We start from the raw sequence: 24,021 nt of genomic DNA, 5'->3' as shown, positions 1-24,021 counted from the left end.
CAAAGACTGCCAGTATCTTGGGTTTCTTGGGTCCGAAGTACATTGAGTCTCCTGAGAACCTGGACATGACTTAAGAACTGACAGCCCAGTTAATGTACAAAACAGCTGCTGCTGTGCAGCCACAGAAATAACAGTTTAAAAATTTGCATGGAAAAGGGAATTCTACCCAATAGGCAGAGATTTAGACTGTGGTGCTTGGTATGGGAAACACCTCTCACGGTGAACCTCACTATGGTTTCACTGACTCATGAGCAATAGCCAATGGGCTAGCCTGGAAGCAGTATAACTGGTTAAGTCCCAACTCCTATAGAAGTTGGAGACACTCTGGCAATAGATTGAGTGGGACACACGTCCAAGAGAGATGCCCATGGAAAAAGGACCCTTTGTCATGAATATCAATGGAAGCAACCAGCTGGCGAGATCTCTCAAGTAGAAGCTACAGCCACTATCACATAGGATATGATATTTTATCTATGGCTAGGGCCAAAATAAGCACTTGTGATCCCAGAACGTGAAGCCAAAGAAGTCCTGCTAATGTGCCTAGATACTCTATACAGTTGAGTGGCAAAGAGAACTCCAGAGCACATAGTCTGGTTACTTCTCTGGCCCTGACAAATAGACTAGATGGGCCACCTACTTCCACCTTGAGGGTACCACTGGATGTTGATTGCAATATATAGGGTTTTCCAGGTATAGCACAGTAATTCCCATTATGCACTGTGGATGTAGGCCATATTGTTTGGAGTCCTAAGTAGACAATGTCACATATTTGTATTCTTCAGACACATCCAATTAGGCAAGGAAGCTGCCTGCCTTTATAACCAAGAGTACCCAGCAATGGGGAACCACTTGGGACATTGATGGACATTTTATGCCCTGTGTCACTGACAGGTAGCAGCATCAGCAAAACACAAAATGGATTGGCAGTGGGGGTACTGGGCATCAATCCCACCAACATTCTACCATTGAGTAAATCTCCAGCCCTTTTTTACTTTCTGTTTTAAGATGGGGCTCTTACTAAATTGTCCAGACTGGCCTTTGTATTTCACTCACCTCAGCCTCCTAAATTGCTGGGATTACAGGTATGCACTACTGCACCCAGATAAAACATAGATTGAATTTCTTAAAAGATCAACTAAAAAAGATAAAAGGACAACTAAAGCTCAACTCCCAAGGGAGCATACACACATAAAGAAGGTAGTTTGTATTCTTTTTTTTTTTTTTTTTTCATGTTCCTCCCCACCCTGTGCTGGAGATTGAACCACTGAGCTACATTCCCAGCCCTTTTATAAAAATTTCAAGCTGAGGGTGCTGGCACATGCTTGTAATCCCAGCAGCATGGGGCAGGGGGTGGTGGGGCTGAGGCAGGAGGATCACAAGTTCAAGGCCAGCCTCAGCAACTAAGAGAGGCCCTAAGCAACTTAGTGAGATCCTGTCTCAAAATAAAAAATAAAAAGGTTGGAGATGTAGCTCAGAGGTTTAGCACCCCTGGGTTCAATCCCTGGAATGAACACACACACACACACACACACACAAATTTAAACATGAAGACAGGGTCTCACTAAATTGCCCAGGCTGGCCTAGAACTTGTGATCTTCCTGCCTCATCCCCCAGAGTTGCTAGGATTACAGGATGGGCCACCACACCCAGCCAGGCAATGTCTATTCTCACTGTGGCAATTTCCAGGATGGGTAGTTCTTATTAAATAAAATGTTCAGCTTAAAGGCTGGGATGGGGAGAAGAGACCCCAATTGGTTGTAAGAGACCCAAATCACATATTTCTCACTTTTCCATTTTCCCTTTCATGCCTGCCTTCAGCAGATTAGGCTACTGGAACCTATGTAGGCAAAGGAGAGCTGGGAGGGTTGGAAATTCTAACCAGGTGCTTCTCTCACTACCCTGTCAAACACTAGAGTAAGAGTGTACTCTATAGCATGAAAGGTGGTAGACAGCCATCTTGCCCTGGGCATCATGCTGGTCATTCAGGGCGGCATCTATGTGGTTGCCAACATCTCTTGCCACACTTGGCTTAATGAACTAGAAAAGGTGGACTAGCTTCTGAACTTAGAGGGAAAGCCAGGTGATGCTAATGTCCATACCCAGTGGCATCTGGAATAATTCTAGAATGGGGAGCCTGACTATGGTCTTCCAAGTGAGCCTGATGATCCTGCTGAATCAGAGTGATGGTCACTGTTACCTGATGTTGCTTCAAATAAATAGAAAGGATTTGAGACAGGCGTGGTGGCATATGCCTATAATCCTAGCTACTTGGGAAGCCAAGGCGGGAGAATCTCAAATTCAAGGTCAGCCAGGGCATTTTAGTGAGATGTGCCCCCATCACACACACACACACACACACACACACACACCCTCCTCAAAAATTTTAAAATGTGTAAAGGGGCTTGAGATGTAGACCAGTAGTAAAATGCCCCTGGGTTCAATCTCCAGTACAAAAATGGGGAGAGAGAGAAAAGGTGGGGGAGTGTCTTACTGGGTGGCACGGAAAGGAATTTCCATTAATTTATACCTACAGGAGGCAGCACCCCTTTGCCTGCGAAGGTAACTTCAGAAAACAGACTATCTAGAGTTGATCAAGGCGGACTGAGGAAAACGCACTCCACTACTGGCTGGTGAAAAGGAGCTGGAATTTTCTGCAACTGTTTGGTGAAATGTGCTTACTCTAGGAAGATTCATAAAAAAACAAAGTTGCGCGCCCCAGCTCAGGTTCCGCAGCACGCTAAGGCCGGTCTCGGGCTGCGGCTGCGCAGTGCGGCCCCGGCGCCGGCACCTGGATTCTTGGCGCCGGCAGCTCGGGCAGCCGGGCCCAAACCGGACACGCAGCGCCGCGGGAGCAGGGCGGGGGCTGCGGGGCTCACTTAGGAGGCGGTAGGGCCTGGCGGGGCGGGGCACGCGGGGACGCGGCGCGTGTGTCCCCGCCCCGCACGCTGTTCGGCCGGGTGGCCGCTGGAGGCTGGCGGACCGGCGCGGGCGCACCGGAGCGCGCTGGCGGCCTTGGCCCCCACGGGAGCGCGGCTGCGGCGCTTGAAACCGTGGGCGACCAGTGGGCGGGAGTCCGCCTTTCGCCTGCGTCGCTGCCTGAGCGGGATCGCCTTCCCCAGGGATGTGAGGGATCGCGGCTTGGCCGGCTGGGTCCCGAGCGCCGCGGAGGCCAGCTGCAGACGGTAATGGGCCGAGCGGATGCGGGGGAGGGTTCCAATTGATTCGGCCTCAGCCGGGCTTGGACGACTAGAGCGCTAAGAGACCTCGCTGCGCTGAGAGGTCGGTCCGGGCGGAAGGCCCGGCCCAAGCAGCTGACGTTCCGGTCTCCTGCGCGGGCAGAGTCCGGGAGGCCCGGGAGGGGGCTGGGCGCGCTGAAGAAGACCCGGCGGCAGGTGCTAGCCCTCCTGTGATCCAACTCTCTTCCTCCAGCTCCACCCACTTTGGCCTGGAGGGGCTAAAAATAATTGCCCAGAGGCTCCTGAGAGGAATCAGATCGCGCTAAGTAGGGCACAACGCAGAGGCAACAGAGCTCCTTTGCCCCAGGGCGCCCGGAGAAGTCTCTGGAGCGTGGTCCCGTCCCGCCCTCCCTCCGCCTGCCAGGCAAGTAGGGGCCAGCCGCGGTGGCAGCTGTTCCGGTCCTCAGAAGTTGTCCCACAGCCTAGCTGCTATGCCTCTCCCTACCCAGGGGACTTTCAGCATCTTGCTGGCTTCCCAGGGATCCCGTACAGCTTCTATAAGCCAGGACTGAAAGTTTTGCACTACAGGAATTAGTACTAACGGAAAGGAGAACAGGGAGGACTAGCTTTATGTTGGAAGCAGAAGCATCATCTTTTCTATAAAGAAATTCATTCACTATTTTTACTGAGGATCTGTGCGAAAGACTGTTTTTGCTAAGTGGCAGTCTGATCCAAGAGGATTGGTGGAAAGGCTTTTCTGCCTCTTGGCCTCTGGCTATACCTTTAAATCAGAGACCAGTTTATTCCTTAGAAAGGAGAAGCACAAGGCCAAGGAACCTGTACAGGCTCCACCTGTGGGCAGGCCCCAGGGGAAAGCTGATTGCAATTAGGAATTTGTGTAGTGAAATGTGGGGCTAGAGGTGGGACTCTGTTTTCTTGAACCTATTTTACATCATCAGCTGAGAGGGGGCATCATCCTACCTTAGGGGTAGAGCTGTTTCCAGGACCAGACAGGACCAGTCCCAGATGTGCTGCTTGTGCTTTTGGAATCTGAAGCAAGAGAATAAAATCAGGGTTGGGTCAGGATACTTAACTAATGTTGGGATCTTGTGCTTAGGAGTTAGCTTTTTACTGGAGCCAGGTAAATAGGTGTTCCTTGGGAACAGCCCTTGGGAACTATTTGGTGGGAAGATACCAAAGGGATTTTACATGCCAGAGCTACAGATGGTGTCTCTCCTGCTAGGGGTGTGTGGAGGCCAGTATGAAGCTGAAAAAGCAGGTGACAGTGTGTGGGGCTGCTATCTTCTGCGTGGCAGTCTTTTCGCTGTACCTCATGCTGGACAGAGTACAGCATGATCCCACCCGACACCAGAATGGTGGGAACTTCCCACGGGTGAGTAAGCCTGGTTGCTAATCTCTTCATATACAAATCACCTGAGTTCAGGTTGTCACCTGGACTGGAGAGTTATGTCAGCCCAGGATAGGAACATTACTTTTCAATAGGCAAGTTTTTGTTTTGTTTTCGTTTTTGTTTTATGCTGGAGATTGAACCTAAGGCCTTGTGCTTGCTAAACATGCACACTTATCACTTAGCTACATCCCAGCCCCAATAGGAAGCAAAAAATAGTGATGACAAAAAGAATGAAGAAAAAAAAATGAAGTGTCCTCCTGAATTTTTGGCAGACGTTGCTGATTGATTGCAGCATTTTTTCCCATTAAGTCCCAGTGCAGTCCTCAGCTCCATGCTCCAAAAAGCAATACTGATCATTGAGCATAGGCATGTGAGAGGAAACCTTTACCATCTGTGAGCTAGAAAGTGACAGAACTTCTAACCCAAATGGATCTTAGTCCTTAGTAGAGAGGTTCCCAGAACTTTCCATCTATGTAGGCTTGCAGTCTAGCTTTGATTGAGGAGAGTGGGCTCATAGTCAGGCCTCAGGTGGTAGACACTAAGCAGAGACCTTCCCTATGGCATAAGGAGCTGTGGGTGATTGTTTTTTGCTTTTCTGGCAGAGCCAAATTTCTGTGCTGCAGAATCGCATTGAGCAGCTGGAGCAGCTGTTGGAGGAGAACCATGAAATTATCAGCCACATCAAGGACTCTGTGCTGGAGCTGACAGCCAATGCAGAAGGCCCACCTGCTCTGCTGCCCTACCACACAGCCAATGGATCCTGGGTGGTGCCCCCGGAGCCCCGGCCCAGCTTCTTCTCCATCTCCCCCCAGGATTGCCAGTTTGCTTTGGAGGACCGGGGCCAGAAGCCAGAGCTACAGGTAAGAATCAGAGCTGGCAGGGACTTGCAGTGACCACAGATGGGACACTGAACTGCCTTCCTGCCTGGCAGATGCTAACTGTGTCAGAAGAGTTGCCATTTGACAATGTGGAGGGCGGCGTTTGGAGGCAAGGCTTTGACATCTCCTACAGCCCACATGACTGGGATACTGAAGACCTGCAGGTGTTTGTGGTGCCCCACTCACACAATGACCCAGGTGAAGGTCTAGTAGGCATAGAAGAGGGGGTGTGGAGTGGGCTTTCTCATGGCAAACGTAAGGAAGGGGCAGATGGCATCATTGAAGAAGGTGGTATCCTCAGGAGACTCTTTTGGCTCCCCAGGCTGGATCAAGACCTTTGACAAGTACTACACAGAGCAGACCCAACACATCCTCAACAGCATGGTATCCAAGCTACAGGAGGACTCCCGGCGGCGCTTCCTCTGGGCAGAAGTCTCCTTCTTTGCCAAGTGGTGGGACAACATCAATGCCCAAAAGAGAGCAGCAGTCCGAAGGCCAGTAGCAGTTAGGGAGGCGTTGGAGGGCCTGAGCTGAATGGCTAGGTCTCGTCTCATACTGTGGGTGCTGAGGTGGCAAGAAGAGGCACAGGGAGCTGGGGCAGAAATGAGGAACAACGGTTTGAGGGCCACTAGTGTTAGATATCAGAGTTGTCTGAGTGTAAGTGAAGAAGAAACATGGGGCCTTCCCCCAAAAGTCCCAAGATAAGCAGGGCCAGGACAACATGGGGTTGGACTGGAGGGAAAGGAGGGCAAGTGTGTGTTCTCTTAGTCTTGGATTTGAGTGAACCAGCCTAGTAGGGCCAGAACATGCAGGCACTAGCATCATCTTCTGGTTGGCAGGACTGGGCAAGCATCCCCACCCCATGCTAAGTATGCATCTTTACCTTCAGGCTGGTGGGAAATGGGCAGCTAGAGATTGCAACAGGAGGCTGGGTGATGCCAGATGAGGCCAACTCCCACTACTTTGCATTGATTGACCAGCTCATTGAGGGACACCAGTGGCTGGAGAGAAACCTTGGTAAGTCCAGGCCCAGAAGTGGGGTTCTGGCCCCATAGCTTGGCCCAGAGTGCTGTGACATGATGCTGTAAGGCACAGGGATTGTCAGGGGGTAGTTCTTCTCAAGGTTAACATGGGCCTGTCCATATGGCATCTTCTCCCTGCAAGGCAAGAGCTGAGATCTTAGGACCTGGGAGCCCAGAGGCCAGGCCCTGAGGTGTTCAGAGCCTCTGGTTACATACCCTGCCTAGGTGCAACCCCACGCTCTGGCTGGGCAGTGGACCCATTTGGACACAGCTCCACCATGCCTTACCTGCTGCGCCGTGCCAACCTGACCAGCATGTTGATCCAGAGGGTACATTATGCCATTAAGAAGCACTTTGCTGCCACCCACAGCTTGGAGTTCATGTGGAGACAGACTTGGGGTAAGGCCAGGTAGGGTAGAGGGGGTCCAAGCAGCATAGACTTCCCTGGGGGGAAGATCAGGGATGTCAGAAATAAGACTCCACTTCTCAGGGAAGACTGGCAGAAGCTATCTCTCCTTTAAGCTAGGGGAGGGTCACATTGACCTGTGGCTTCTACAGGGCTGCTGTCTGTGCAAGGACTTCCCCTACAGGACCTGTGGGCCCTGGAGCCCCACATATCCTGTCCCCTGTCCTGTATGTCGTGTACAGCCTAAATCCAGTTGGACCCTCCTGTCAGGCAACCTTTAGCTTATGCAGATCCATGCCTTCCTGGAGTCCCTATGCCCAATTCCTGAGGCTGTTTGCCATTGGTTGACCACGTGATGTGTCTTCTGCAGACTCGGATTCCAGCACAGACATCTTTTGCCACATGATGCCCTTCTACAGCTATGATGTGCCTCATACCTGTGGCCCAGATCCCAAGATCTGCTGCCAGTTTGATTTCAAACGCCTGCCCGGTGGACGCATCAACTGCCCTTGGAAAGTGCCACCCCGGGCCATCACAGAGGCCAATGTGGCAGAAAGGTATCTGTTTCCAGCTCTGGCCTGGGCATGGGGTTAGCATTTTTGCTCCGTAGAGGAGTCAGGAGACCTGGCCATGCTCTGCTGAGTCCGGGGACTGCATGGTGCAGGTGGTATCTGGAAAATGGAGTATGGGCTCAGAGTGGGTTCAGGCCTGCAGCATTTGCAGTGGTGGCTGTGAAGTCTTCCTAGAAAACTAGAATGTGCTAAGGAACTGCCTTTTACAGAACACTTTTATTTTCCCCAAGAACTATGTTTTCTGGTGACCCAGCAAGCTGTCAGAGCCAGTTGACTGCCTCAGATGAATGATTATTAAATTGGTACAATTTCTTACAAACTTGAGGCAAATGTGCCTTCATTTGGCTCAGATATTCTAACTTGGCTCAAAGTCAGCCAAGATCTGTGTTCAGTGGACCTGAATTCCATTCAGATCTGTATTCAGTCCCCCTGAGGAAACAGACTTGTCCCTGTGAGAAAAGAATTGCGGACTCTCAAAGATATCACTGTGGCTGAAATCAGCACTAGGAAAGTGGCTGAAATCCACTAAGAAAGTGTTGATTAAACATGATCTAAACAGTGATTCAGTGAAAACCTTCAGAAAATAATGAGCCATTGCTGGGCGTGGTTGTACATGCCCGTAATCCCAGTGACTCAAGAAACTGATGCAGAAAGACTGAAGTTCAAGGCCAGCCTGGGCAATTGAGCAAGACCCTTGTCTCAAAAAGGGTGGGGGATATAGCTCAGTGGTAAAGTGCCCCTGGATTCCACTAAAAAAAAAAAAAAAAAAACAAAAAAGAAACACCAGAATATAAAAAATTTGAAGATTGTGGGAGTAGCTTAGTGGTAGCATTTGTGAGGGCCTGGGTTGGAGTCCCAGCATCACAAAAAAACAAAAAACAAAAAAAAAAAACAAGAATATAACAAGTTGAACTGGTTTTTGTGTTGCAATGCTGTGATTTCTATGATGTACAAGAGATGAGGCCTATGACCAAAGGAGAAAGAAAATGGTCTTTTGTTTCCAGGAATCTAAATGCTGATTGCTGGCAGGAATATAGGTCTATTAAGTAGGTGTGGTTTTTCCTAAAGCAGCAGTGACAATCTGTGTTTCTGACCCCAGTTCACAGAGAACAGGCCAGGAGACAAAACCACATTTCTTCCTTTGAAGGGCTTGCTAAGCTGATAAATCAGGGGTAGTTGGTCTTTGAGGAGTCCTTTCTTTAAGAACCAAATAGAACAGAAAAAGCTTGTCTTGTCCTGTTAAGTTAGATTAGTGACTGCTAGGACTTTGATATCCATAACATGTCATTTAACAGGTTGGTCTGAAAACAGAAAGGATTTTCCAATGATATGCTATGGGGCACTATTTTTCTATTGATTTTAACCATACTATGGATGAAAAAACACACGCAAATGTTTGTATATGGTTCCTCCCATGTGCCAGGCACTATTTGAAATGCTTGCTTAAATATTAATTCATTCAATTAATTTTAATTCTTATAACATCATGGGGGTTAATGACATCAGTGTCAGTAATGATACTGATGTTTTCCTCATTTTTCCAGAAACTGAAGCCCTAAGAGGTTAAGTTACTTGCCTAAGGTCACTCAGCTAGCAAAATCTGGCTCCAGAGTCTGGGTTCTTCACCATAGTACTGTGCTGCATTGTTCACTGGAGCTTCAGAACTGGGATTCCCAAAAGACAGATAGGGTTTAACAGGTAGAAATGTAGGATTCCATCTTAGCTTCAGAAGACAGAACATGTGAGTTCAGGTAAAGGAAAAAAACCTACATACATAGAACTATGGAAACTGACCATCAGCATGGTGATAGTGAAGTTTTCTGCACACTGCTCTCTGGGGTCCTGACCTGGCTGAAGAGGGTGGTTCTGCCTTCCTCTGGTGGGTCTGCCCTCTGTGGACCTCCATATGAGGTGCTGGGCCCTGACTCAGGTCACTGGCCAGAGAACTGCTGGTGAGCAGATTCTAAATTGTTCTCCAGGAACCAAATTGACAGCTCGAGGGGCATGAGCACATCTTTGATGTATCTGAAGGATAATCGTGGGGAAGGACTGATTTGTCTTGTGTCACAGGGCGTAAGTGGAATCAGGGAATTGAAGCCATCAACTGCAGCCTAGGATAAGAACTCTTCTGTTCTCAGAAATGTCCCAGAGAACACTGGGACTGGGCTTCCTGTCTCAGGAAGTGTCTATCTGCAGGCTGAACAACAACTCCATAGTGGTGTTTCAAAGTGGGCTGACTCTTGAGGTGACTCTGCTTGGAGATCTCTTAGCCCTGAGACTTCATATGGAACCTGTGTCCTTTCCTGCTTCAGGGCAGCCCTGCTCCTAGACCAGTACAGGAAGAAGTCTCGGCTCTTCCGAAGCAATGTCCTCTTGGTGCCACTGGGCGATGACTTCCGATATGACAAGCCCCAGGAATGGGATGCCCAGTTCTTCAACTACCAGCGGCTCTTTGACTTCCTCAACAGCAAGCCTGAACTCCACGTGCAGGTGTGGGGTGGTGCATTGCTGAGGGAGGGGGGCTTTCCTCTGACTATCCCCGTTAGCTACTCCAAAGCAAGGGTTCCCCTTTTATGTCAAAATTCACTTCTGGCTCCCCAGCTTTTATTTTAGGTCCAGAAGGTATGCCCTCTGCTGAGGTGGACCTCCACAGCTGCAGCACTGGTGACCAGAATTCCAGGAGGCTCTGGAACTCATGAGAGCTCATTTTTGGGGTTCCCACAGGCCCAGTTTGGCACCCTCTCTGACTATTTTGACGCTCTATACAAGAGGACAGGCGTGGAACCAGGGGCCCGGCCCCCAGGGTTTCCTGTGCTAAGCGGGGATTTCTTCTCCTACGCGGACCGTGAGGACCATTACTGGACAGGCTATTATACTTCCAGACCTTTCTACAAGAGTCTGGACCGAGTCCTAGAAGCCCACCTTCGGTGAGACCCCACTCCCTTGCAGGCTGGGGGAGTAGAGTTGGCTTGGCAAGAGGCCAAGGCTTAAGAGAAGTGTTGGGAAAGGAAAGGGAATGAATGTGGATGGCCCCTCAGAGTGGAGTGGGCAGGCAGCTGACTCTTCTCTTGGACTAGGGGGGCAGAGATTCTGTACAGCCTGGCTGTGACCCACGCCCGCCGCTCTGGACTAGCCAGCCGGTACCCACTGTCTGACTTCACCCTCCTGACGGAAGCTCGGCGCACACTGGGGCTCTTTCAGCACCATGATGCCATCACTGGAACTGCCAAGGAGGCAGTGGTGGTGGACTATGGTGTCAGGTAGGAGCTGTCTCCTCTCACCCACCCACCCACCATCCCAAGAAGAGGATGTGCAGGGTGGTCAGCGGGCAGGCTGCCTCCCTTTGGTCATCTCCTCCCTGTCTCCTCTCCTACCCTGCCACAGGCTCCTGCGCTCCCTCATTGGCCTGAAGCAGGTTATCATCAATGCAGCTCATTATCTGGTGCTAGGGGACAAGGATACCTACCACTTTGACCCTGAGGCACCCTTCCTCCAAATGGTGAGCCCCCTCCTGGATCTGCATGGACCCTCCAGCATGCGGGGGTGCCATCCCAACAACTGTCATTTCGGGTGTGTTACTCTTTCTTCCTTTCCTGTCTGGGGATGAGATTTCTGTGTCCTGGACAGTGGGTGGTCCACGTCCAGGACAGGCTGGCCAAGCCCCTTGATGTTTTTTCCCTGTTTACCCACTTAATTCCAGGATGACACCCGCTTAAATCATGATGCCCTGCCAGAGCGTACAGTGATCCAGCTGGATTCCTCACCCAGGTGAGCCAGATCAGGCCAGGGGCCGAGGGGCAAAGCCACTCCCTGGCTTCCAGTGCCTTTCCACCTCTGTACTTGCTGACCCACTGCAGGATTCTGTCCTGGCTGCTGTTCCTGCCATGCTGCTGGTGGCAACAGCCCCTTGGCTCAGCCCACCCTCTACCCACAGGTTTGTGGTGCTGTTCAACCCACTGGAACAGGAGCGGCTCAGTGTGGTGTCCCTGCTGGTCAACTCACCCCGTGTGCGTGTTCTTTCAGAGGAGGGTCAGCCCCTGGCTGTGCAGATCAGTGCACACTGGAGATCTGCCACAGACATGGTCCCCGATGTCTACCAGGTAAGGCAGGAGCTTGGCAGGTGGGCCCTTGCTTTGGCCCCCTCTGCTAATCAGTATCCTCTTGCCAGGGCCTTACCCTCCCATGGACATCTAGTTCCTGCCTCTCTGCTGTGCCTTTCTCACTTCTCAGGCTGGGGATGGGTGTCTGGGAGAGGGCTTGTCCAGAGGATTAGTCACTCTTAGGATAGGATTTGATTCTGTCCTTGAAAGGAAAGTGAAGGATGATATGGTAATAATAAAAATGGCCTCTTCATTCATCCATTAATTCAGCAAATATTTATCTATGTATCTGTCTGTTTATTTATGAGTCTTGCTCTGTTGCCCTGGCTGGTCTTGAATTCCTGGGCTCAAGTGATCTGCCTGCCTCTGTCTCCCAAGTGCTGGGATGACAGGCATGTGTCACAGCACAACAGATATTTGTTGAAGGCTTAATGTGTGGTTACCACTTTATAGTTTTTAAGTATCATTTGAGACTGATTAAGTCTGACAAGAAGGAGTATTTTCAGAGAAGGGGATAGGGCTCCTGCAGGGTAGTTGCTTGCTCAGACTATTAGGAAGCAAATGTCCCAGTACCCCAGAATTCCCCTTCCTGGATCTGGAATTGATCCTTGGCCATGGCCTATGCCTCCTCACCCTTCCTGTGCTCACAGGTATCTGTGCCCATCCGTCTGCCAGCCCTGGGCCTGGGTGTGCTGCAGCTACAGCTGGGCCTGGATGGGCACCGCACACTGCCCTCCTCTGTGCGAGTCTACTTGCATGGCCGGCAGCTCTCTGTGAGCAGGCATGATGCATTTCCTCTCCATGTCATTGACTCAGGATCCAGTGACTTTGCCCTCAGCAACCGCTACATGCAGGTCTGGTTCTCAGGCCTTACTGGGCTCCCAAAGGTAAAGGGCCAGGGGTGGTGGGAAAGGGTGTGCATGCCAGTGGGGTTGGGCAGAGCTGCTTTCCTACCCCAAGTGCTGCTGCCACCTGACAGTGACTTGGGCATGGGCCATCTTTGCTCCAAGCTGACAACATGAGGAAGCTAGGTATGTTAGCCTTTTGTTACTGTGACAAATACCTGAGATAGCTGGGGACATAGCTCAGTGCTAGAGCACCTGCCTAGCATGCACGAGATCCTGGGTTTGATCTCCAGCACCACAAAATGAACAACAAAAAAGGAAAAAAAATATGCACAAGTATCTGAGGTAATCAACTTACAAAGCAAAAAGGTTTACTTTGGCTTGCAGTTCTAGGACAGTTCAAAAGAGTGGAACCACTGCTTTTTGGGCCTATGGTGAGGCAGCAACATCAGGTGGGGAGCTTAGAGCAGAGCTGTTCACTCATGGCTCTGAGTGAGTGAACTCACTCTCCCCCTTAAGGGCATGCCTCTAATGACCTAAAATCTCCCACTAGACCCTACTTCTTAAAGCTTCTGCTTCCCTCCAGTAGCCCCACAACAGAGAACAAGCCTTTAATACACAGACCTTTGAGAGACACTTAAGATCCAAACTTGTAGCACTGGGCTTGGCTCCGTGGGGAAATTAGTCCGTGCCCTCCAGGGGGCAGGCCTGACATGCTGGTGTGGGGCCAGGGGTCAGGGCTGTGTTTTTTGGCAGAGCATACGAAGGGTGGATGAGGAGCAGGACCAGCAGATGAACATGGAATTCCTCATCTATGGCACTCGTACATCCAAGGACAAGAGTGGAGCCTACCTCTTCCTGCCTGACGGCGAGGCCAAGGTACCTGAGAGTTGTCTCACAAAACCCGGCAGGCCTTGGTATTTTTCACTATCAGGGAGGGCCAGAAGAGGGGTACAGGCATCCCTCAGGATGATCACTTCATGCAGGAAGACTTGTCTTCGATGCCTGGAGGAGGTTGGCGGGTTGGGCAGCTCAGTCCCGGGGTGGTTAGGCCAGACCCTGATGAGATGAGACATCTCGCCCAACCCTGGGCTGCCAACTCCTGCTTTTCTTTCCACACTGTGGGCTCAGTGGCCACCTGCTTTTTCTCCAGCCCTATTCCCCCAAGGACCCCCCTGTGCTGCGTGTCACCGAAGGCCCTTTCTACTCAGAGGTGGTTGCCTACTATGAGCATGTTCACCAGGTGGTCCGGCTTTATAACCTGCCTGGTGAGTCCTGCGAACAAGGAAGGGTGGGAAAGGAAGTGTGGGCTCCCTGGGCTCATGTGCTGCTCCTCCTGCCCCTCCTTTGTTTACACATCTGCTCCCAACAGGTGTTTCACATAAGACGGGTATGTTTAATTCTCTTAGAGAAAAGGTCATTCAAAAATGCCCTGGGAATTGCTTGGTGGGGGTTGGGCAGAGCCTCTCCCCAGCTCAGCTTTGATTTCCTGGCCCAGGCTCTCATCCATGGCCTATTCTCACTCCTCTTGATGCCCTCCCCTTTTTCCCTGTGCCAGGGGTAGAGGGGCTGTCTCTGGATGTGTCATCCGTGGTGGACATCCGGGACTATGTCAACAAGGAGCTGGCCCTGCGCATCCACACAGACATTGACAGCCAGGGAACCTTCTTCACAGACCTCAATGGCTTTCAGGTGATTCCTGGGCTGGAGCCCTAATCAGAGTAGACCTGGACTGTGCTTTTGGCCTCCGTCACAGGACATGGGGGGTGGTCTACCCTGATGTAAAAGAAGAAACTGGAAATGAGAGTAATCAGGGACACCTTCAGACTGGGGATGCCTTAAGACCCAAAGAGTCCCTAGATGCCCTTGACCTGCTGGCCTTGGCCCCACAGGTGCAGCCCCGGAGGTATCTAAAGAAGCTGCCCCTGCAGGCTAACTTCTACCCCATGCCAGTTATGGCCTACATCCAGGATGCACAGAAGCGCCTCACACTACACACTGCTCAGGCCTTGGGCGTCTCCAGCCTCAGGGATGGTGAGTGGAGAATAGGAGCTCTGCAGAGGGTGTGAGGCAGGGAGGAGCAGCTCATCACACCCTTGAGGGTCTCCACTCTGTAGGCCTCTCTCAGTGTCTTTCTTGTCTGCATCACCTCTGTGCTTGCAGGAGGGATGAGCCATCCTCAGCTTCTGTCACTCGTCAAGAGCTGGCCATAGGAGGAAAGCAGGCATTGCTCTCTCCTCTCTTGGAGGAGGCAGCTGGGTGGCCGTTGAGTGGCAGGTGTCCTGTTAGGTCCCCTCAAGAAGCATCAGGTTATTAAATGGTGACTCTCTAATGAGATGTGTGACCCTTATTCTGGCCAGAGATGAGATTATGGATAGTTAAAAAGCATACTTGATGTTAATAGTGAAATATTTAGAAAAGGAGAAAAATTTGTCTCGTTCTAATGACCTGCTAAAGGTCAATAGAAGAAAAGATGACACTTTAAAGAATCAAAGCTGGACCCTGAGTTTCATCCTCAGCACTGAAAAAACAAAACCAAAAAAACCAAGGCATGAAGCGCACTGGTGTGGAATCAGAGCTGGCCACTGATCATGCTGGGTGAGCTCCAGGTGGCTCCCATAGCCTCAGGGGAAAATTAAATTTGGCCCTTGAAGTCTTCTATGGGACAGAGCCTTTGTGAAGGCTGAATTGCTGTGGGTTCAAGGCTGTGTGTGTGGGCGTGGTGGAAGGGTGGGGCCTTCTTCCCCTAGGAGCGAGTGTGGCTACACTGCCCTCTGCCCCAGCTGCTCCACCTCATGATTCCTGACTACAGCTCAGTGTTCTTGCTTGATTATCTCCTTCTGCCCTGCTGGGTTTGTTGTGTTAAGAAATGATTGTTTTCTATCCAAAGGATTCATTTTAGGGTTTCGAGATGACTTTCTGTGATTGCTCATGGTAAAAAGACTACAGAAGTCAGAGTCAGGGCTGTGGAAGTGAAAGGGAAGCAGGGCCATCTCTGTGTGAGAAGCTGGTGTGGCCTTCCCTCAGGAGAGCTGAGGGAAGCCTGCTCCGTGTTGCATGCCTATAATCCCAGCATTTTGGGAGTCTGAGGCAGAAGGATGGCAAGTTTCAGGCCAGCCTGGGCAACTTAACAAGACTTAACATAAGTAAAAAAAATGGGCTGGGCTCAGTGATAAAGTACCCTTGGGTTTAATCCCTAGTACTACCAAAAAAAAAAAAAAAGTTGAGGTGGTCATCTGCCATCTCTTTGCCCCAAGACAGCCTAGAGGCCCCATTGAGCCTGTCTGATCTACCTTTGCATGAGGAGCACTGGACCTACACAGACTCTGTACAACCCAGCTTCTGACAGACAAGGCTGTTAGGACCAAGTCTGGCCTGCTGGGCCTTCTAGCTGTTCTCATGTAGAGCAAGGGTAGGAGAACAGGTTTTGGTCACAACAGAACTGCCCAGTCTGAGAAACCAGCCCCCAATGAGGGAATCTGCAGCCACACTACAGATGGTGTTGCTCTGTTTTCTGTTTGTTTTTTTCATGTGGCCAGTCTTAATAGGGTTTCCTGCTTGGGTCCCCTGAGCCTAGGTCCGACTCCTGACTCAGAGTGAGCGGCCAGGGTCAGCCTGTCCCTTTTGGGGCCTGTTATTTCTTCATCTGTAGAACAAGGACACAGGACCAGCCCCACATTCAGCTCCCTCCTAGTTTGTGAATGACTCAGCTTCTTGTCTGCCTCACTGGGTTTAGGGCCTGGGGCTGGGATTCTTGTCTTAGGCCAGTGTCTGCTTAGGGATTGGGATGGCAGTCTGTGGACTCACTGTGAACTTCCCCAGGCCAGCTGGAGGTGATCTTAGACCGTCGGCTAATGCAGGATGACAACCGGGGACTAGGTCAAGGGCTCAAGGACAACAAGAGAACCTGCAACCGTTTCCGCCTCCTGTTAGAACGTCGAACCGTGGGCAGTGAGGTAAAATCTGATCCCAGTGCCCAGGGAGTCAGAGCAAGCTCGTTCTTATGGGTGGCCCTGGGGTTCTGGCCAAGGATTTGAGCATAGGTGGAGGAGGGCAAGGGATAGACAGAGAGGGCTTAATTCCTGGGTTGTGGCGGGCGACTTTCTGTCATTTTGTGATCCATCTCATGCAACCTGGCACCTCCTCTTCTGGCTGCATCCTGTTTCCTAAGTTCCCTTCATGTTCATTTGCCACCTTCCTCTGTGATCCTTCTTCCCTCCCCTCGCCCCAACATTTTCTAACCTTCTGCTCCAACCCTGCTCATAATCATGGCTTTCTTTGCCCCCACCAGCCAGGCTATTTCTCCAAACTGGCAGCCATGTTTAGGGACTTGATCTTTCACAGCAGCAGGAGCAGTGACCAAGAGGTAAGGGACAGCGATGGGACTAGAGAACTAGTATAAGCAAGCCGTCACTGTAGCTGGAGCCTGCTGTCTAGTGTCACATGTCTGGGGCTCAGTCACTCCTTAATCACATGGATACTGAGCCCCTGCTGTGCTGTAGGACCTGAGGGGGCCATCAGTGCATATGATGCTGCTGACTTTTAGCAATTTCCCCGTGAGTAGGGGTAGAGTCAACTCTGAGTGTAAAAGTACAGAGTAGAAATGGATGTGTCCCGCTGGTCCTGAAGACATCAAGGACAATTTTCTTGGAGGATGTGTCTTCCAAGAGCGGCTTTGATAAATGGGGTTATGATATAAACACATGAGCTGGGCACAGTGGCACACTTGTGTAATCCTAGTGACTCAGGAGGCTGAGGCAGGAGAATCTCAAATTTGAGGCCAGTCTCAGGAACTTAGCAAGCTTTCTCAAAAATGACTGGGTACCAGGCGTGGTGGCACATGCCTGTAATCCCAGCATCTTGAGAGGCTGAGACTGGAGTGTTGCAAGTTCAAAGTCAGCCTTAAAAATTTAGTGAGACCCTAACCAACTTGGCGAGACCCTGTCTCAAAATAAAAAAAAATAAGGGCTGGGATATGGCTCAGTTGGTAGGGTGCTTGCCTTGCATGCACAATGCCCTGGGTTCAATCCCCAGCACCACATACAAAAATAAATAAGTAAAAACTAAAAAATCAAAACCTAGGGGCACTGGATCACTGTAATTCAGTGATCCAGTGCCCCTAGGTTCAATCCCCATTATCAAAGCACAAACACACACACCCCAGGGAATGGGTGGAAGGCAAGAAAGAATATGAGTGGGAGCTGCACTGTCCATTATGGTAGCTACCAGCCACATGTGGCTATGCAAATAAAATGAAATTAAAAATTCAGTTTTTCATTCATACTGGCAACATTTCAAATCGTTAGTGGTCCCAAGTTGGCTAAGTGCAGTTACAGTACATTTCCATTATTACAGAAAGCTCTGTGGGCAAGTGCTGGGATACAGCATTGTGGGATAGTAGGGGCAGACTGCAGAGTCCATGAATGTCTGGCCAAAGAATCTGGACACCAAGGAAAGACCTGAGCAGGGAGGGACACTACATGGACTCTACTCATCATATCATTCCAACAGCAGGGAGCCGGTGGCTTTGTGTGTAGGAAGACAGGCATGAGTAAGAATTTGAAGGTTGTTCAAATAGGAAGTGTTGGTGGGTTGAACTTGAACCAGGCCATGGGTGGGAGAAAGGAATTGGGGTAGCTAACGGTATACTGCAGAGGCGGAATGGAGGAGGGTTTGGTAACCACCTGTCCCTGGAGATCAAAGTAGAGGGAAGTGAGATTCTGGGCAACTAGGAGAGTAGTAATAGGGACAGAAATCAGAACACAGAAAAGCAGCAGCTTTGAGGGAAAGTTCCACATAGATCCATGAGTGTGACATGTCGGGGAGCTATCTTAAGGAGTCGTCTTCAGTTGGCAGAGCCATGGGGGACCATTGTCCTGGGCATCAAGCTGGCACAGTGGGTATGGTGTGTTATTGGAGACCACAGGATGGCTCAGAACACTTTGTCCATCCAAGGCCCATCCTCCATGGTGAAGTGTCTTCATTCCCCACCTGCACTGAGGATCTCTGATGGGAGGTGTCACTGATGAATGTTGCTCATGATATATTTTGGAGTAATAATAAAATAATAATAAAACGTAGGGAAGAAGTGGCCTGTAAAATAGCCCTCTGAGTTGGGTATTATGGAAAGTAGTTACAATGAAGAGTTAAAGGTGCAGGATCTGGAGCCAGGCAGTGCCTGCATCCAGACAACACCAGGAAAGCTCCTGCCAAAGGAACTGGCCTGGTGTAGTGTTACTCTGCCTCACCTTTACCTATTAGCCTGGCTTTGCTCCCTCATTCATATCTCCGGTCCATCTTGCAGGTCCAAGAAGGCCGCTCTACCAGCTACCCATCCCTCCTCAGCCACCTGACCTCCATGTACCTGAATACCCCTGTGCTTGCCCTGCCCGTAGCCAAGAGGCAGCTCCCAGGCTCCAGTCTGCACTCATTTCATCCTCTGGCTTCCGCACTGCCCTGTGACTTCCACTTGCTCAACCTACGTACGCTTCCAGGCGAGGTGAGTGTCCCTTTGGGCTCAGAACTTCCAGGACCAAATTCTGGTCCCCCTCACTCCCTGTTCCCAGCACTTGCCTTTTGGGCAGGGTATTGCTGCCTTTCTGAATTCTGCAGAGCCCTGCCAGTCATTGTCTTTCCTCCTGTTGTCCAGGAAGATAACTTGCCCTCATCAGACACTGCATTTATCTTACACCGCAAGGGTTTTGACTGCAGCCTTGAGGCCAAGAACTTGGGCTTCAACTGTACCACAAGCCAGGGCAAGGTGAGTGGGTCCCAGGGATGGAAGGTGAAACACCTGATGTGGGGAGGCAGGGAAGCTGAGGCACTGGGAATATAAGAGCAAGAGCTTATGGGGAGAGGACTGGGGTTGGACAGCAGGATGAAAGAAGAAAGTGTCACTCATTTCAAGGCTTTCCATAGAGAAAGGAGGAAGCCATTGACACATGTTTTCAGTAACTGAGGCCTTGGTAGGGGCAGCTCCAGACATGGCATGGAGCTAGAGAACTTCTGTTCCCTGAGGATCAGGGACGTAACACCAGGCATGTAAAACTAAATCCATGATGCTGGTCCTTTGTGAGCTGTATTTGTGGTTTCAGTTGGCATTAAATGCCCTCATATGCCAGACTCTTTGCAAGCCACTGGTGATTTAGAAGATTAGTCACTGTCCTCAAAGTGGTTGCATCTCAGTGAAATGGTTCCCACCCTGAGATCCACAGATGGGCTTTGGGGTTGAGCAAATCTCGGTGAGCCCTGGAGGTTGGATACCAATGTATATATGTATGAAGCCTTGTTGCTTTTTTTTTTTTGAAGTGCTGAAACTAGGGTTTTGCACATGGTGGGCAAGTACTCTAATACTGAGTTACTCTGTCAGATTGCTAAAGAGTTAACACTAGTGATGTAGATGACAAGTGTTTCTGTTTAGGAGTATCTAGCACAGCCCGGTGTCTTCTCTCTCCACAGGTAGCCCTAGGTAGCCTTTTCCATGGCCTGGATGTGGGATTCCTACAGCCAACCTCCTTGACACTATTGTACCCTCTAGCCTCACCCTCCAACAGCACTGACATCTATCTGGAACCCATGGAGATCGCCACCTTTCGCCTCCGCTTGGGTTAAGGCTTCTTGTGGCCTGAAGAAAAAGCTCATCCACAAAGACTGCCTCTTAACACTGAGAATGGGTTGGACAAGCCACACTGGGTATCCCATCCAATCTGCCTCTAAAACCTGACAGACTGGGCTCTCCCCTCATCTTGTTTATTGTTCCTTCTGTATTTAGGGCAATGCCCAGTGGTGGGCAGGTAGGGCAGATGCTGGTGAGATGAGGGAGAGGAAGCCATTGGTCGGGGTTGATGGTACCAGACTCTGCTCTGGGTTGAGTGGCCACATGCTTGGGCACAAGCTCAAGTACCCATCCTTTTCCCAAAGTGGGATGTGGGAGGAGTGGGGACAGACAGGAGGTCAGGGAAGCTAAGTGGGTAAGGCCCAGTGTCGGGTGACTACAGATGAGAGCTTACTCTAGGGGAATCCTGTGGTGAAGAAGAGACCATGTATCCTGGTATAAGGAGCAGGATCAGTGGGAAGAGAAGGATGGGGACCCACAGTTAGCGGTGGGGTGGAGGAGTAGAAGGAATCGCAGTTTCTCCTAAGGGCCTGAAGGCTTTTCTGCTTTCTGTGATGGCTCTACCCTAAATGCCACTGGGCCTGCACATCCTGGTGGGGGCTGCAGGATGGCAGGAAGGACTCACTAGAGACTTATGGCCAGAGGGCATAGAACATTTCAGATACCAAAACCCCCATCTCAAATTGGGCAGTTTGTCTGTGTGTTGATTAATGGGATTGGTGGCTGGGGCTTAGCGGGGGTTCTCCACCCTACCTGACTCTGGTTTGTTCCCTTTACTCTCTGCACTACTGCCTCCAAGAACTTTCTATCATGAGGGGTTTGGTCCTGGAAAGAAAGTGAAACCTCCAAGACCCTCCAGGCTTGGGCAACTTGAGACGACTTTCGGTGCCATGCCTAGCAGGCCTCGAAGCCTCACCTTTGGCCCATCCTTTTACAGTATTCAATTCTTGACACGGGGGATGAGGGATATGTAGACTAAATTAGGAAGTGGTAGGACTGCTCATGAGTCTTCATTTCAGCTTCAAATAATAGAGAAAAATTTATAATAGTCTCTATAGATGCTGAAGAGATATTTGATAAAATTTAAAATCCCCCCCCTAGGGCTGGGGATGTGGCTTCGTGAGTAGAGTGTTTGCCTAGCAAGCATGAGGCTCTGGGTTTGATCCCCAGCACCACAAAAATAAAATCCACCCCTTCTTAAAATTCTAAGAAAGAAACTTACTAATCTAGAAAAGGTCCATGTCAGAAACAGTTAATGGCACTCTGAAGAGTCAAACACCATAAGCATTCCCAATGAGGGTAAGAAACTAGCCAGGGGTGCTGTGGTTTAGCAGTGTCTGGCATTACTTACCCCTGCAACAAGTCAAGTGAAGGAGGTAAGGAAGGGTTATAATTGCCATCATCTATAGACCCTAAAGCAGCCTGCCTATGAAATCCAGCAGAATTGGCTGAAGACCTAGGAAGTGCATTCTGTAAATTGAGCCAGTACTAAACATGTTCCTGTAAAGATTTTGGTTCTCCCTAAATCGGCTCAATTCAATGTAATTCCAATGAGATTGGATACTTTTTGAAATTCAGTAGCTTCTGAAGTTCATTTGGAAGAGTAAAGGCATGAGAATATCAAGGTATCTCCGAATGGCGATGAGTCCAGTGATGGTGCTGAGGTGGGTAAAAGGCACTTGTCCTACCAGATTTCCCAAAGGACTCTGGCTAGCATGAATTTAATTAGTATAACAGACTGGGTCAGACAGATGGGACAGTATGGAGAATCCGGAAACAGTCCTGGGTACATAGGGATTTAGTATATGGTAAATTTTTTTTTTTTAAATGGGAGTATTTTAAATGGGGGAAAAGATGGATTATTTAATAAATAATACTTTGAGATGACTTATTAGAGTAAGATCTCTACCTCAGTTTCCACAAAAATTAGTTTGAGAGGGGGAAAAAAACAAAATAAGAAAATATATTTTTATAACTGATGTAGGAAGGTCTTTTGAAAACATGAAACCAAAAAGAAAAACATCTTACCAGACACACAAAATTGAGTTTCTGTGCTATGAGAAACATCAGGTTGAAATATAAATGTCAGATGTGGGAGAAAATATTTGTGGTGTAGTAAAAATCAGTATGATTAGAAAATTTGCTTTAGGGTCCTCAAAGTCACTGGGGGCCTGCCAGGAGCCATCTGAAATCTCAAAGAGTGACAAGGCCAAGTTTTTGTGGGTTTGCCAGAATCTTTGTGCCAATGTCAGGCCATAGCTCGTGGAATCCTGTCCATAACCTGATGGAAGAACTAAGGTAACAAATGTGAAGTACTCAGCATAGTGCCTCGTACACAGAAGAGCTCCACGAATAGGAGTTATAACCATATTGGTAAAGGTTGCTAAGCAATTACGGCAAGTGTTATTTGCTAGTATATGATTTGTAATGAAATGATAAGAGAGAATCTGTGAACCCCTAGGAAATTAGCAGAATAAAGGATATTATCTTTGGAGGTCTTAGATGTGCAGTGAAATTATTTGTCTTGACAGGAATTATGTTATACACTAGCCTTTTAAAATAATAAGGCAGCATTGTTCAAGATATGGTCCAGACCCTGGCATGGTGACACATGCCTGTAATTCCAGCAGTCGAGTCTGAGGCAGGAGAATTCCAAGTTTGAGGCCAGCCCCAGCAATTTGTCTCTAAACAAAAATGGCCAGGGATCTAGCTCAGTGGTAAAGCCCTCCTGGGTTCAATGTCCAAAAAAAAAAAAAAAGTGGTTCAGGGATCATCAGAGTTCCTAGTTGGAAGTATGGGTTTCTGTCTTATCCTAAATAGGGATTCTCCTTTGGTCTGGGTGTTGCAATGATGTCTGGAGCAGAGCCACAGCTGTCCTAAGTCTGATGCTGCAACAGTAGCAAGAAACAAAAGCCTGTTTTAGTGCATAGGGTACAACCTTTGAACCTGTCTGGGAGCAAGAGACCACACCAAAGAATGTTATTGTTGATAGAGGGATACTGGTGATTAAAAACCCAGGGGTGCTATGCCACTGAGCTACATGCCAAACCTTTTTATTTTTGAGTTGAGGTCTCACTAAATTGCCCAACCAGGCCTCAGTGAGGTGCTGAGCCAGTGGGATTGTAGGCATACACCATTGTACCAGGCTAGAATTTGCATTTTGAATAAGCATCCAGTTGATTCTTGAGAGCACAAGATTTGTAAATGGGCCTACTGTTTTGTTTTTTAATTTTTTAGTTGTAAGTGGGATACAATATGTTTCATTTTTATGTGGTGCTGAGGATTGAACCCAGTGCCTCACACATGATAGGTGGGCGCTCTACCACTACCACAACCCCAGCCCTAGGCCTACTGTTTTAAAGCAAGCAACAACCCTTAATCATGGAGCTCCAGCACTGAGGCTTACGGTTTTAATCAAACCTAGAACCAGAAGTAACTTCACCCAGAAGTAAGATTTGATTGCTTTCTGCAACCTTTCATCTACTTAGAACCACACATTTCTTTTGAAGTGGAAAGAGTTGTATGTCTAGTTGGAAGCATGGAAAGAAAGGCAGGCACAGGCAAAGAGCTGGGTCTTTCCATGCAGAAAGAACCAGGCCCAGTGTTCAGATGTGGCTTGCATAGGGCATGATTGTAACCTTGAACACCTGTGCAGATAACATCTTTAGCCCGAACTTGACCTGCCTGATGTGATTGTGGTCAGCAAAAGGAAATAGCACTGGAGTCGTGGGTCATTCTAGAGTAGTAGGAATGAGATCCTCCAAGGTAAAGATCTCCCAACAAAATCTTTGTTCTTGCTGGGAAGGATGCTGCATGCCTGTGATCCCAGTGACTCAGGAGGCTGAGGCAGAAGGATTGCAAGTTCAAAGCCAGCTTCAGCAACTTAGGGAGACCCTGTATCAAAACATAAAAAGGGCTGGGAATGAGGCTCAGTGGGTAAACACCCTTGGTTTCAATTCCTGGTACCAAAAACATAAAACTTGGTTCTTCCCTAAC

The 24,021-nt window shown here is 49.4% G+C and overlaps 1 protein-coding gene across 1 annotated transcript; it reads left to right on the top strand.

Annotated features, from left to right (window-relative positions):
* Positions 1-2,948: 2,948 nt before the first annotated feature.
* On the top strand, positions 2,949-22,526 carry Man2a2 (mannosidase alpha class 2A member 2). Its single transcript, XM_046437881.2, has 24 exons — positions 2,949-3,182; positions 3,430-3,600; positions 4,420-4,569; positions 5,190-5,447; positions 5,519-5,663; positions 5,788-5,959; positions 6,355-6,482; positions 6,713-6,886; positions 7,264-7,450; positions 9,778-9,955; positions 10,190-10,392; positions 10,543-10,725; positions 10,850-10,964; positions 11,166-11,233; positions 11,400-11,565; positions 12,216-12,452; positions 13,167-13,289; positions 13,564-13,678; positions 13,969-14,102; positions 14,303-14,444; positions 16,233-16,366; positions 18,715-18,909; positions 19,060-19,170; positions 19,869-22,526. The coding sequence occupies exons 3-24, from the start codon at positions 4,438-4,440 to the stop codon at positions 20,019-20,021; spliced, it is 3,453 nt and encodes a 1,150-aa protein (XP_046293837.1). The 5' UTR covers positions 2,949-3,182; positions 3,430-3,600; positions 4,420-4,437; the 3' UTR covers positions 20,022-22,526.
* Positions 22,527-24,021: the final 1,495 nt, after the last annotated feature.

Source organism: Marmota monax, unplaced genomic scaffold (assembly GCF_021218885.2).
Source record: "Marmota monax isolate L192 unplaced genomic scaffold, Marmota_monax_Labrador192_F-V1.1 WCK01_AAM20220418_F8-fsc00005, whole genome shotgun sequence".
Classification (NCBI taxonomy): Eukaryota; Metazoa; Chordata; class Mammalia; order Rodentia; family Sciuridae; genus Marmota; species Marmota monax.
This window is presented reverse-complemented; position numbering and strand designations above follow the sequence as displayed.

Coding starts and splice junctions, on each gene's coding strand:
- Man2a2 (XM_046437881.2), top strand. CDS start 4,438: ATGAAGCTGAAAAAGCAGGTGACAGTGTGTGGGGCTGCTATCTTCTGC. Junction 9,956..10,189: donor AGCCTGAACTCCACGTGCAG/GTGTGGGGTGGT, acceptor GGGTTCCCACAG/GCCCAGTTTGGCACCCTCTC. Junction 10,965..11,165: donor AGGCACCCTTCCTCCAAATG/GTGAGCCCCCTC, acceptor ACTTAATTCCAG/GATGACACCCGCTTAAATCA.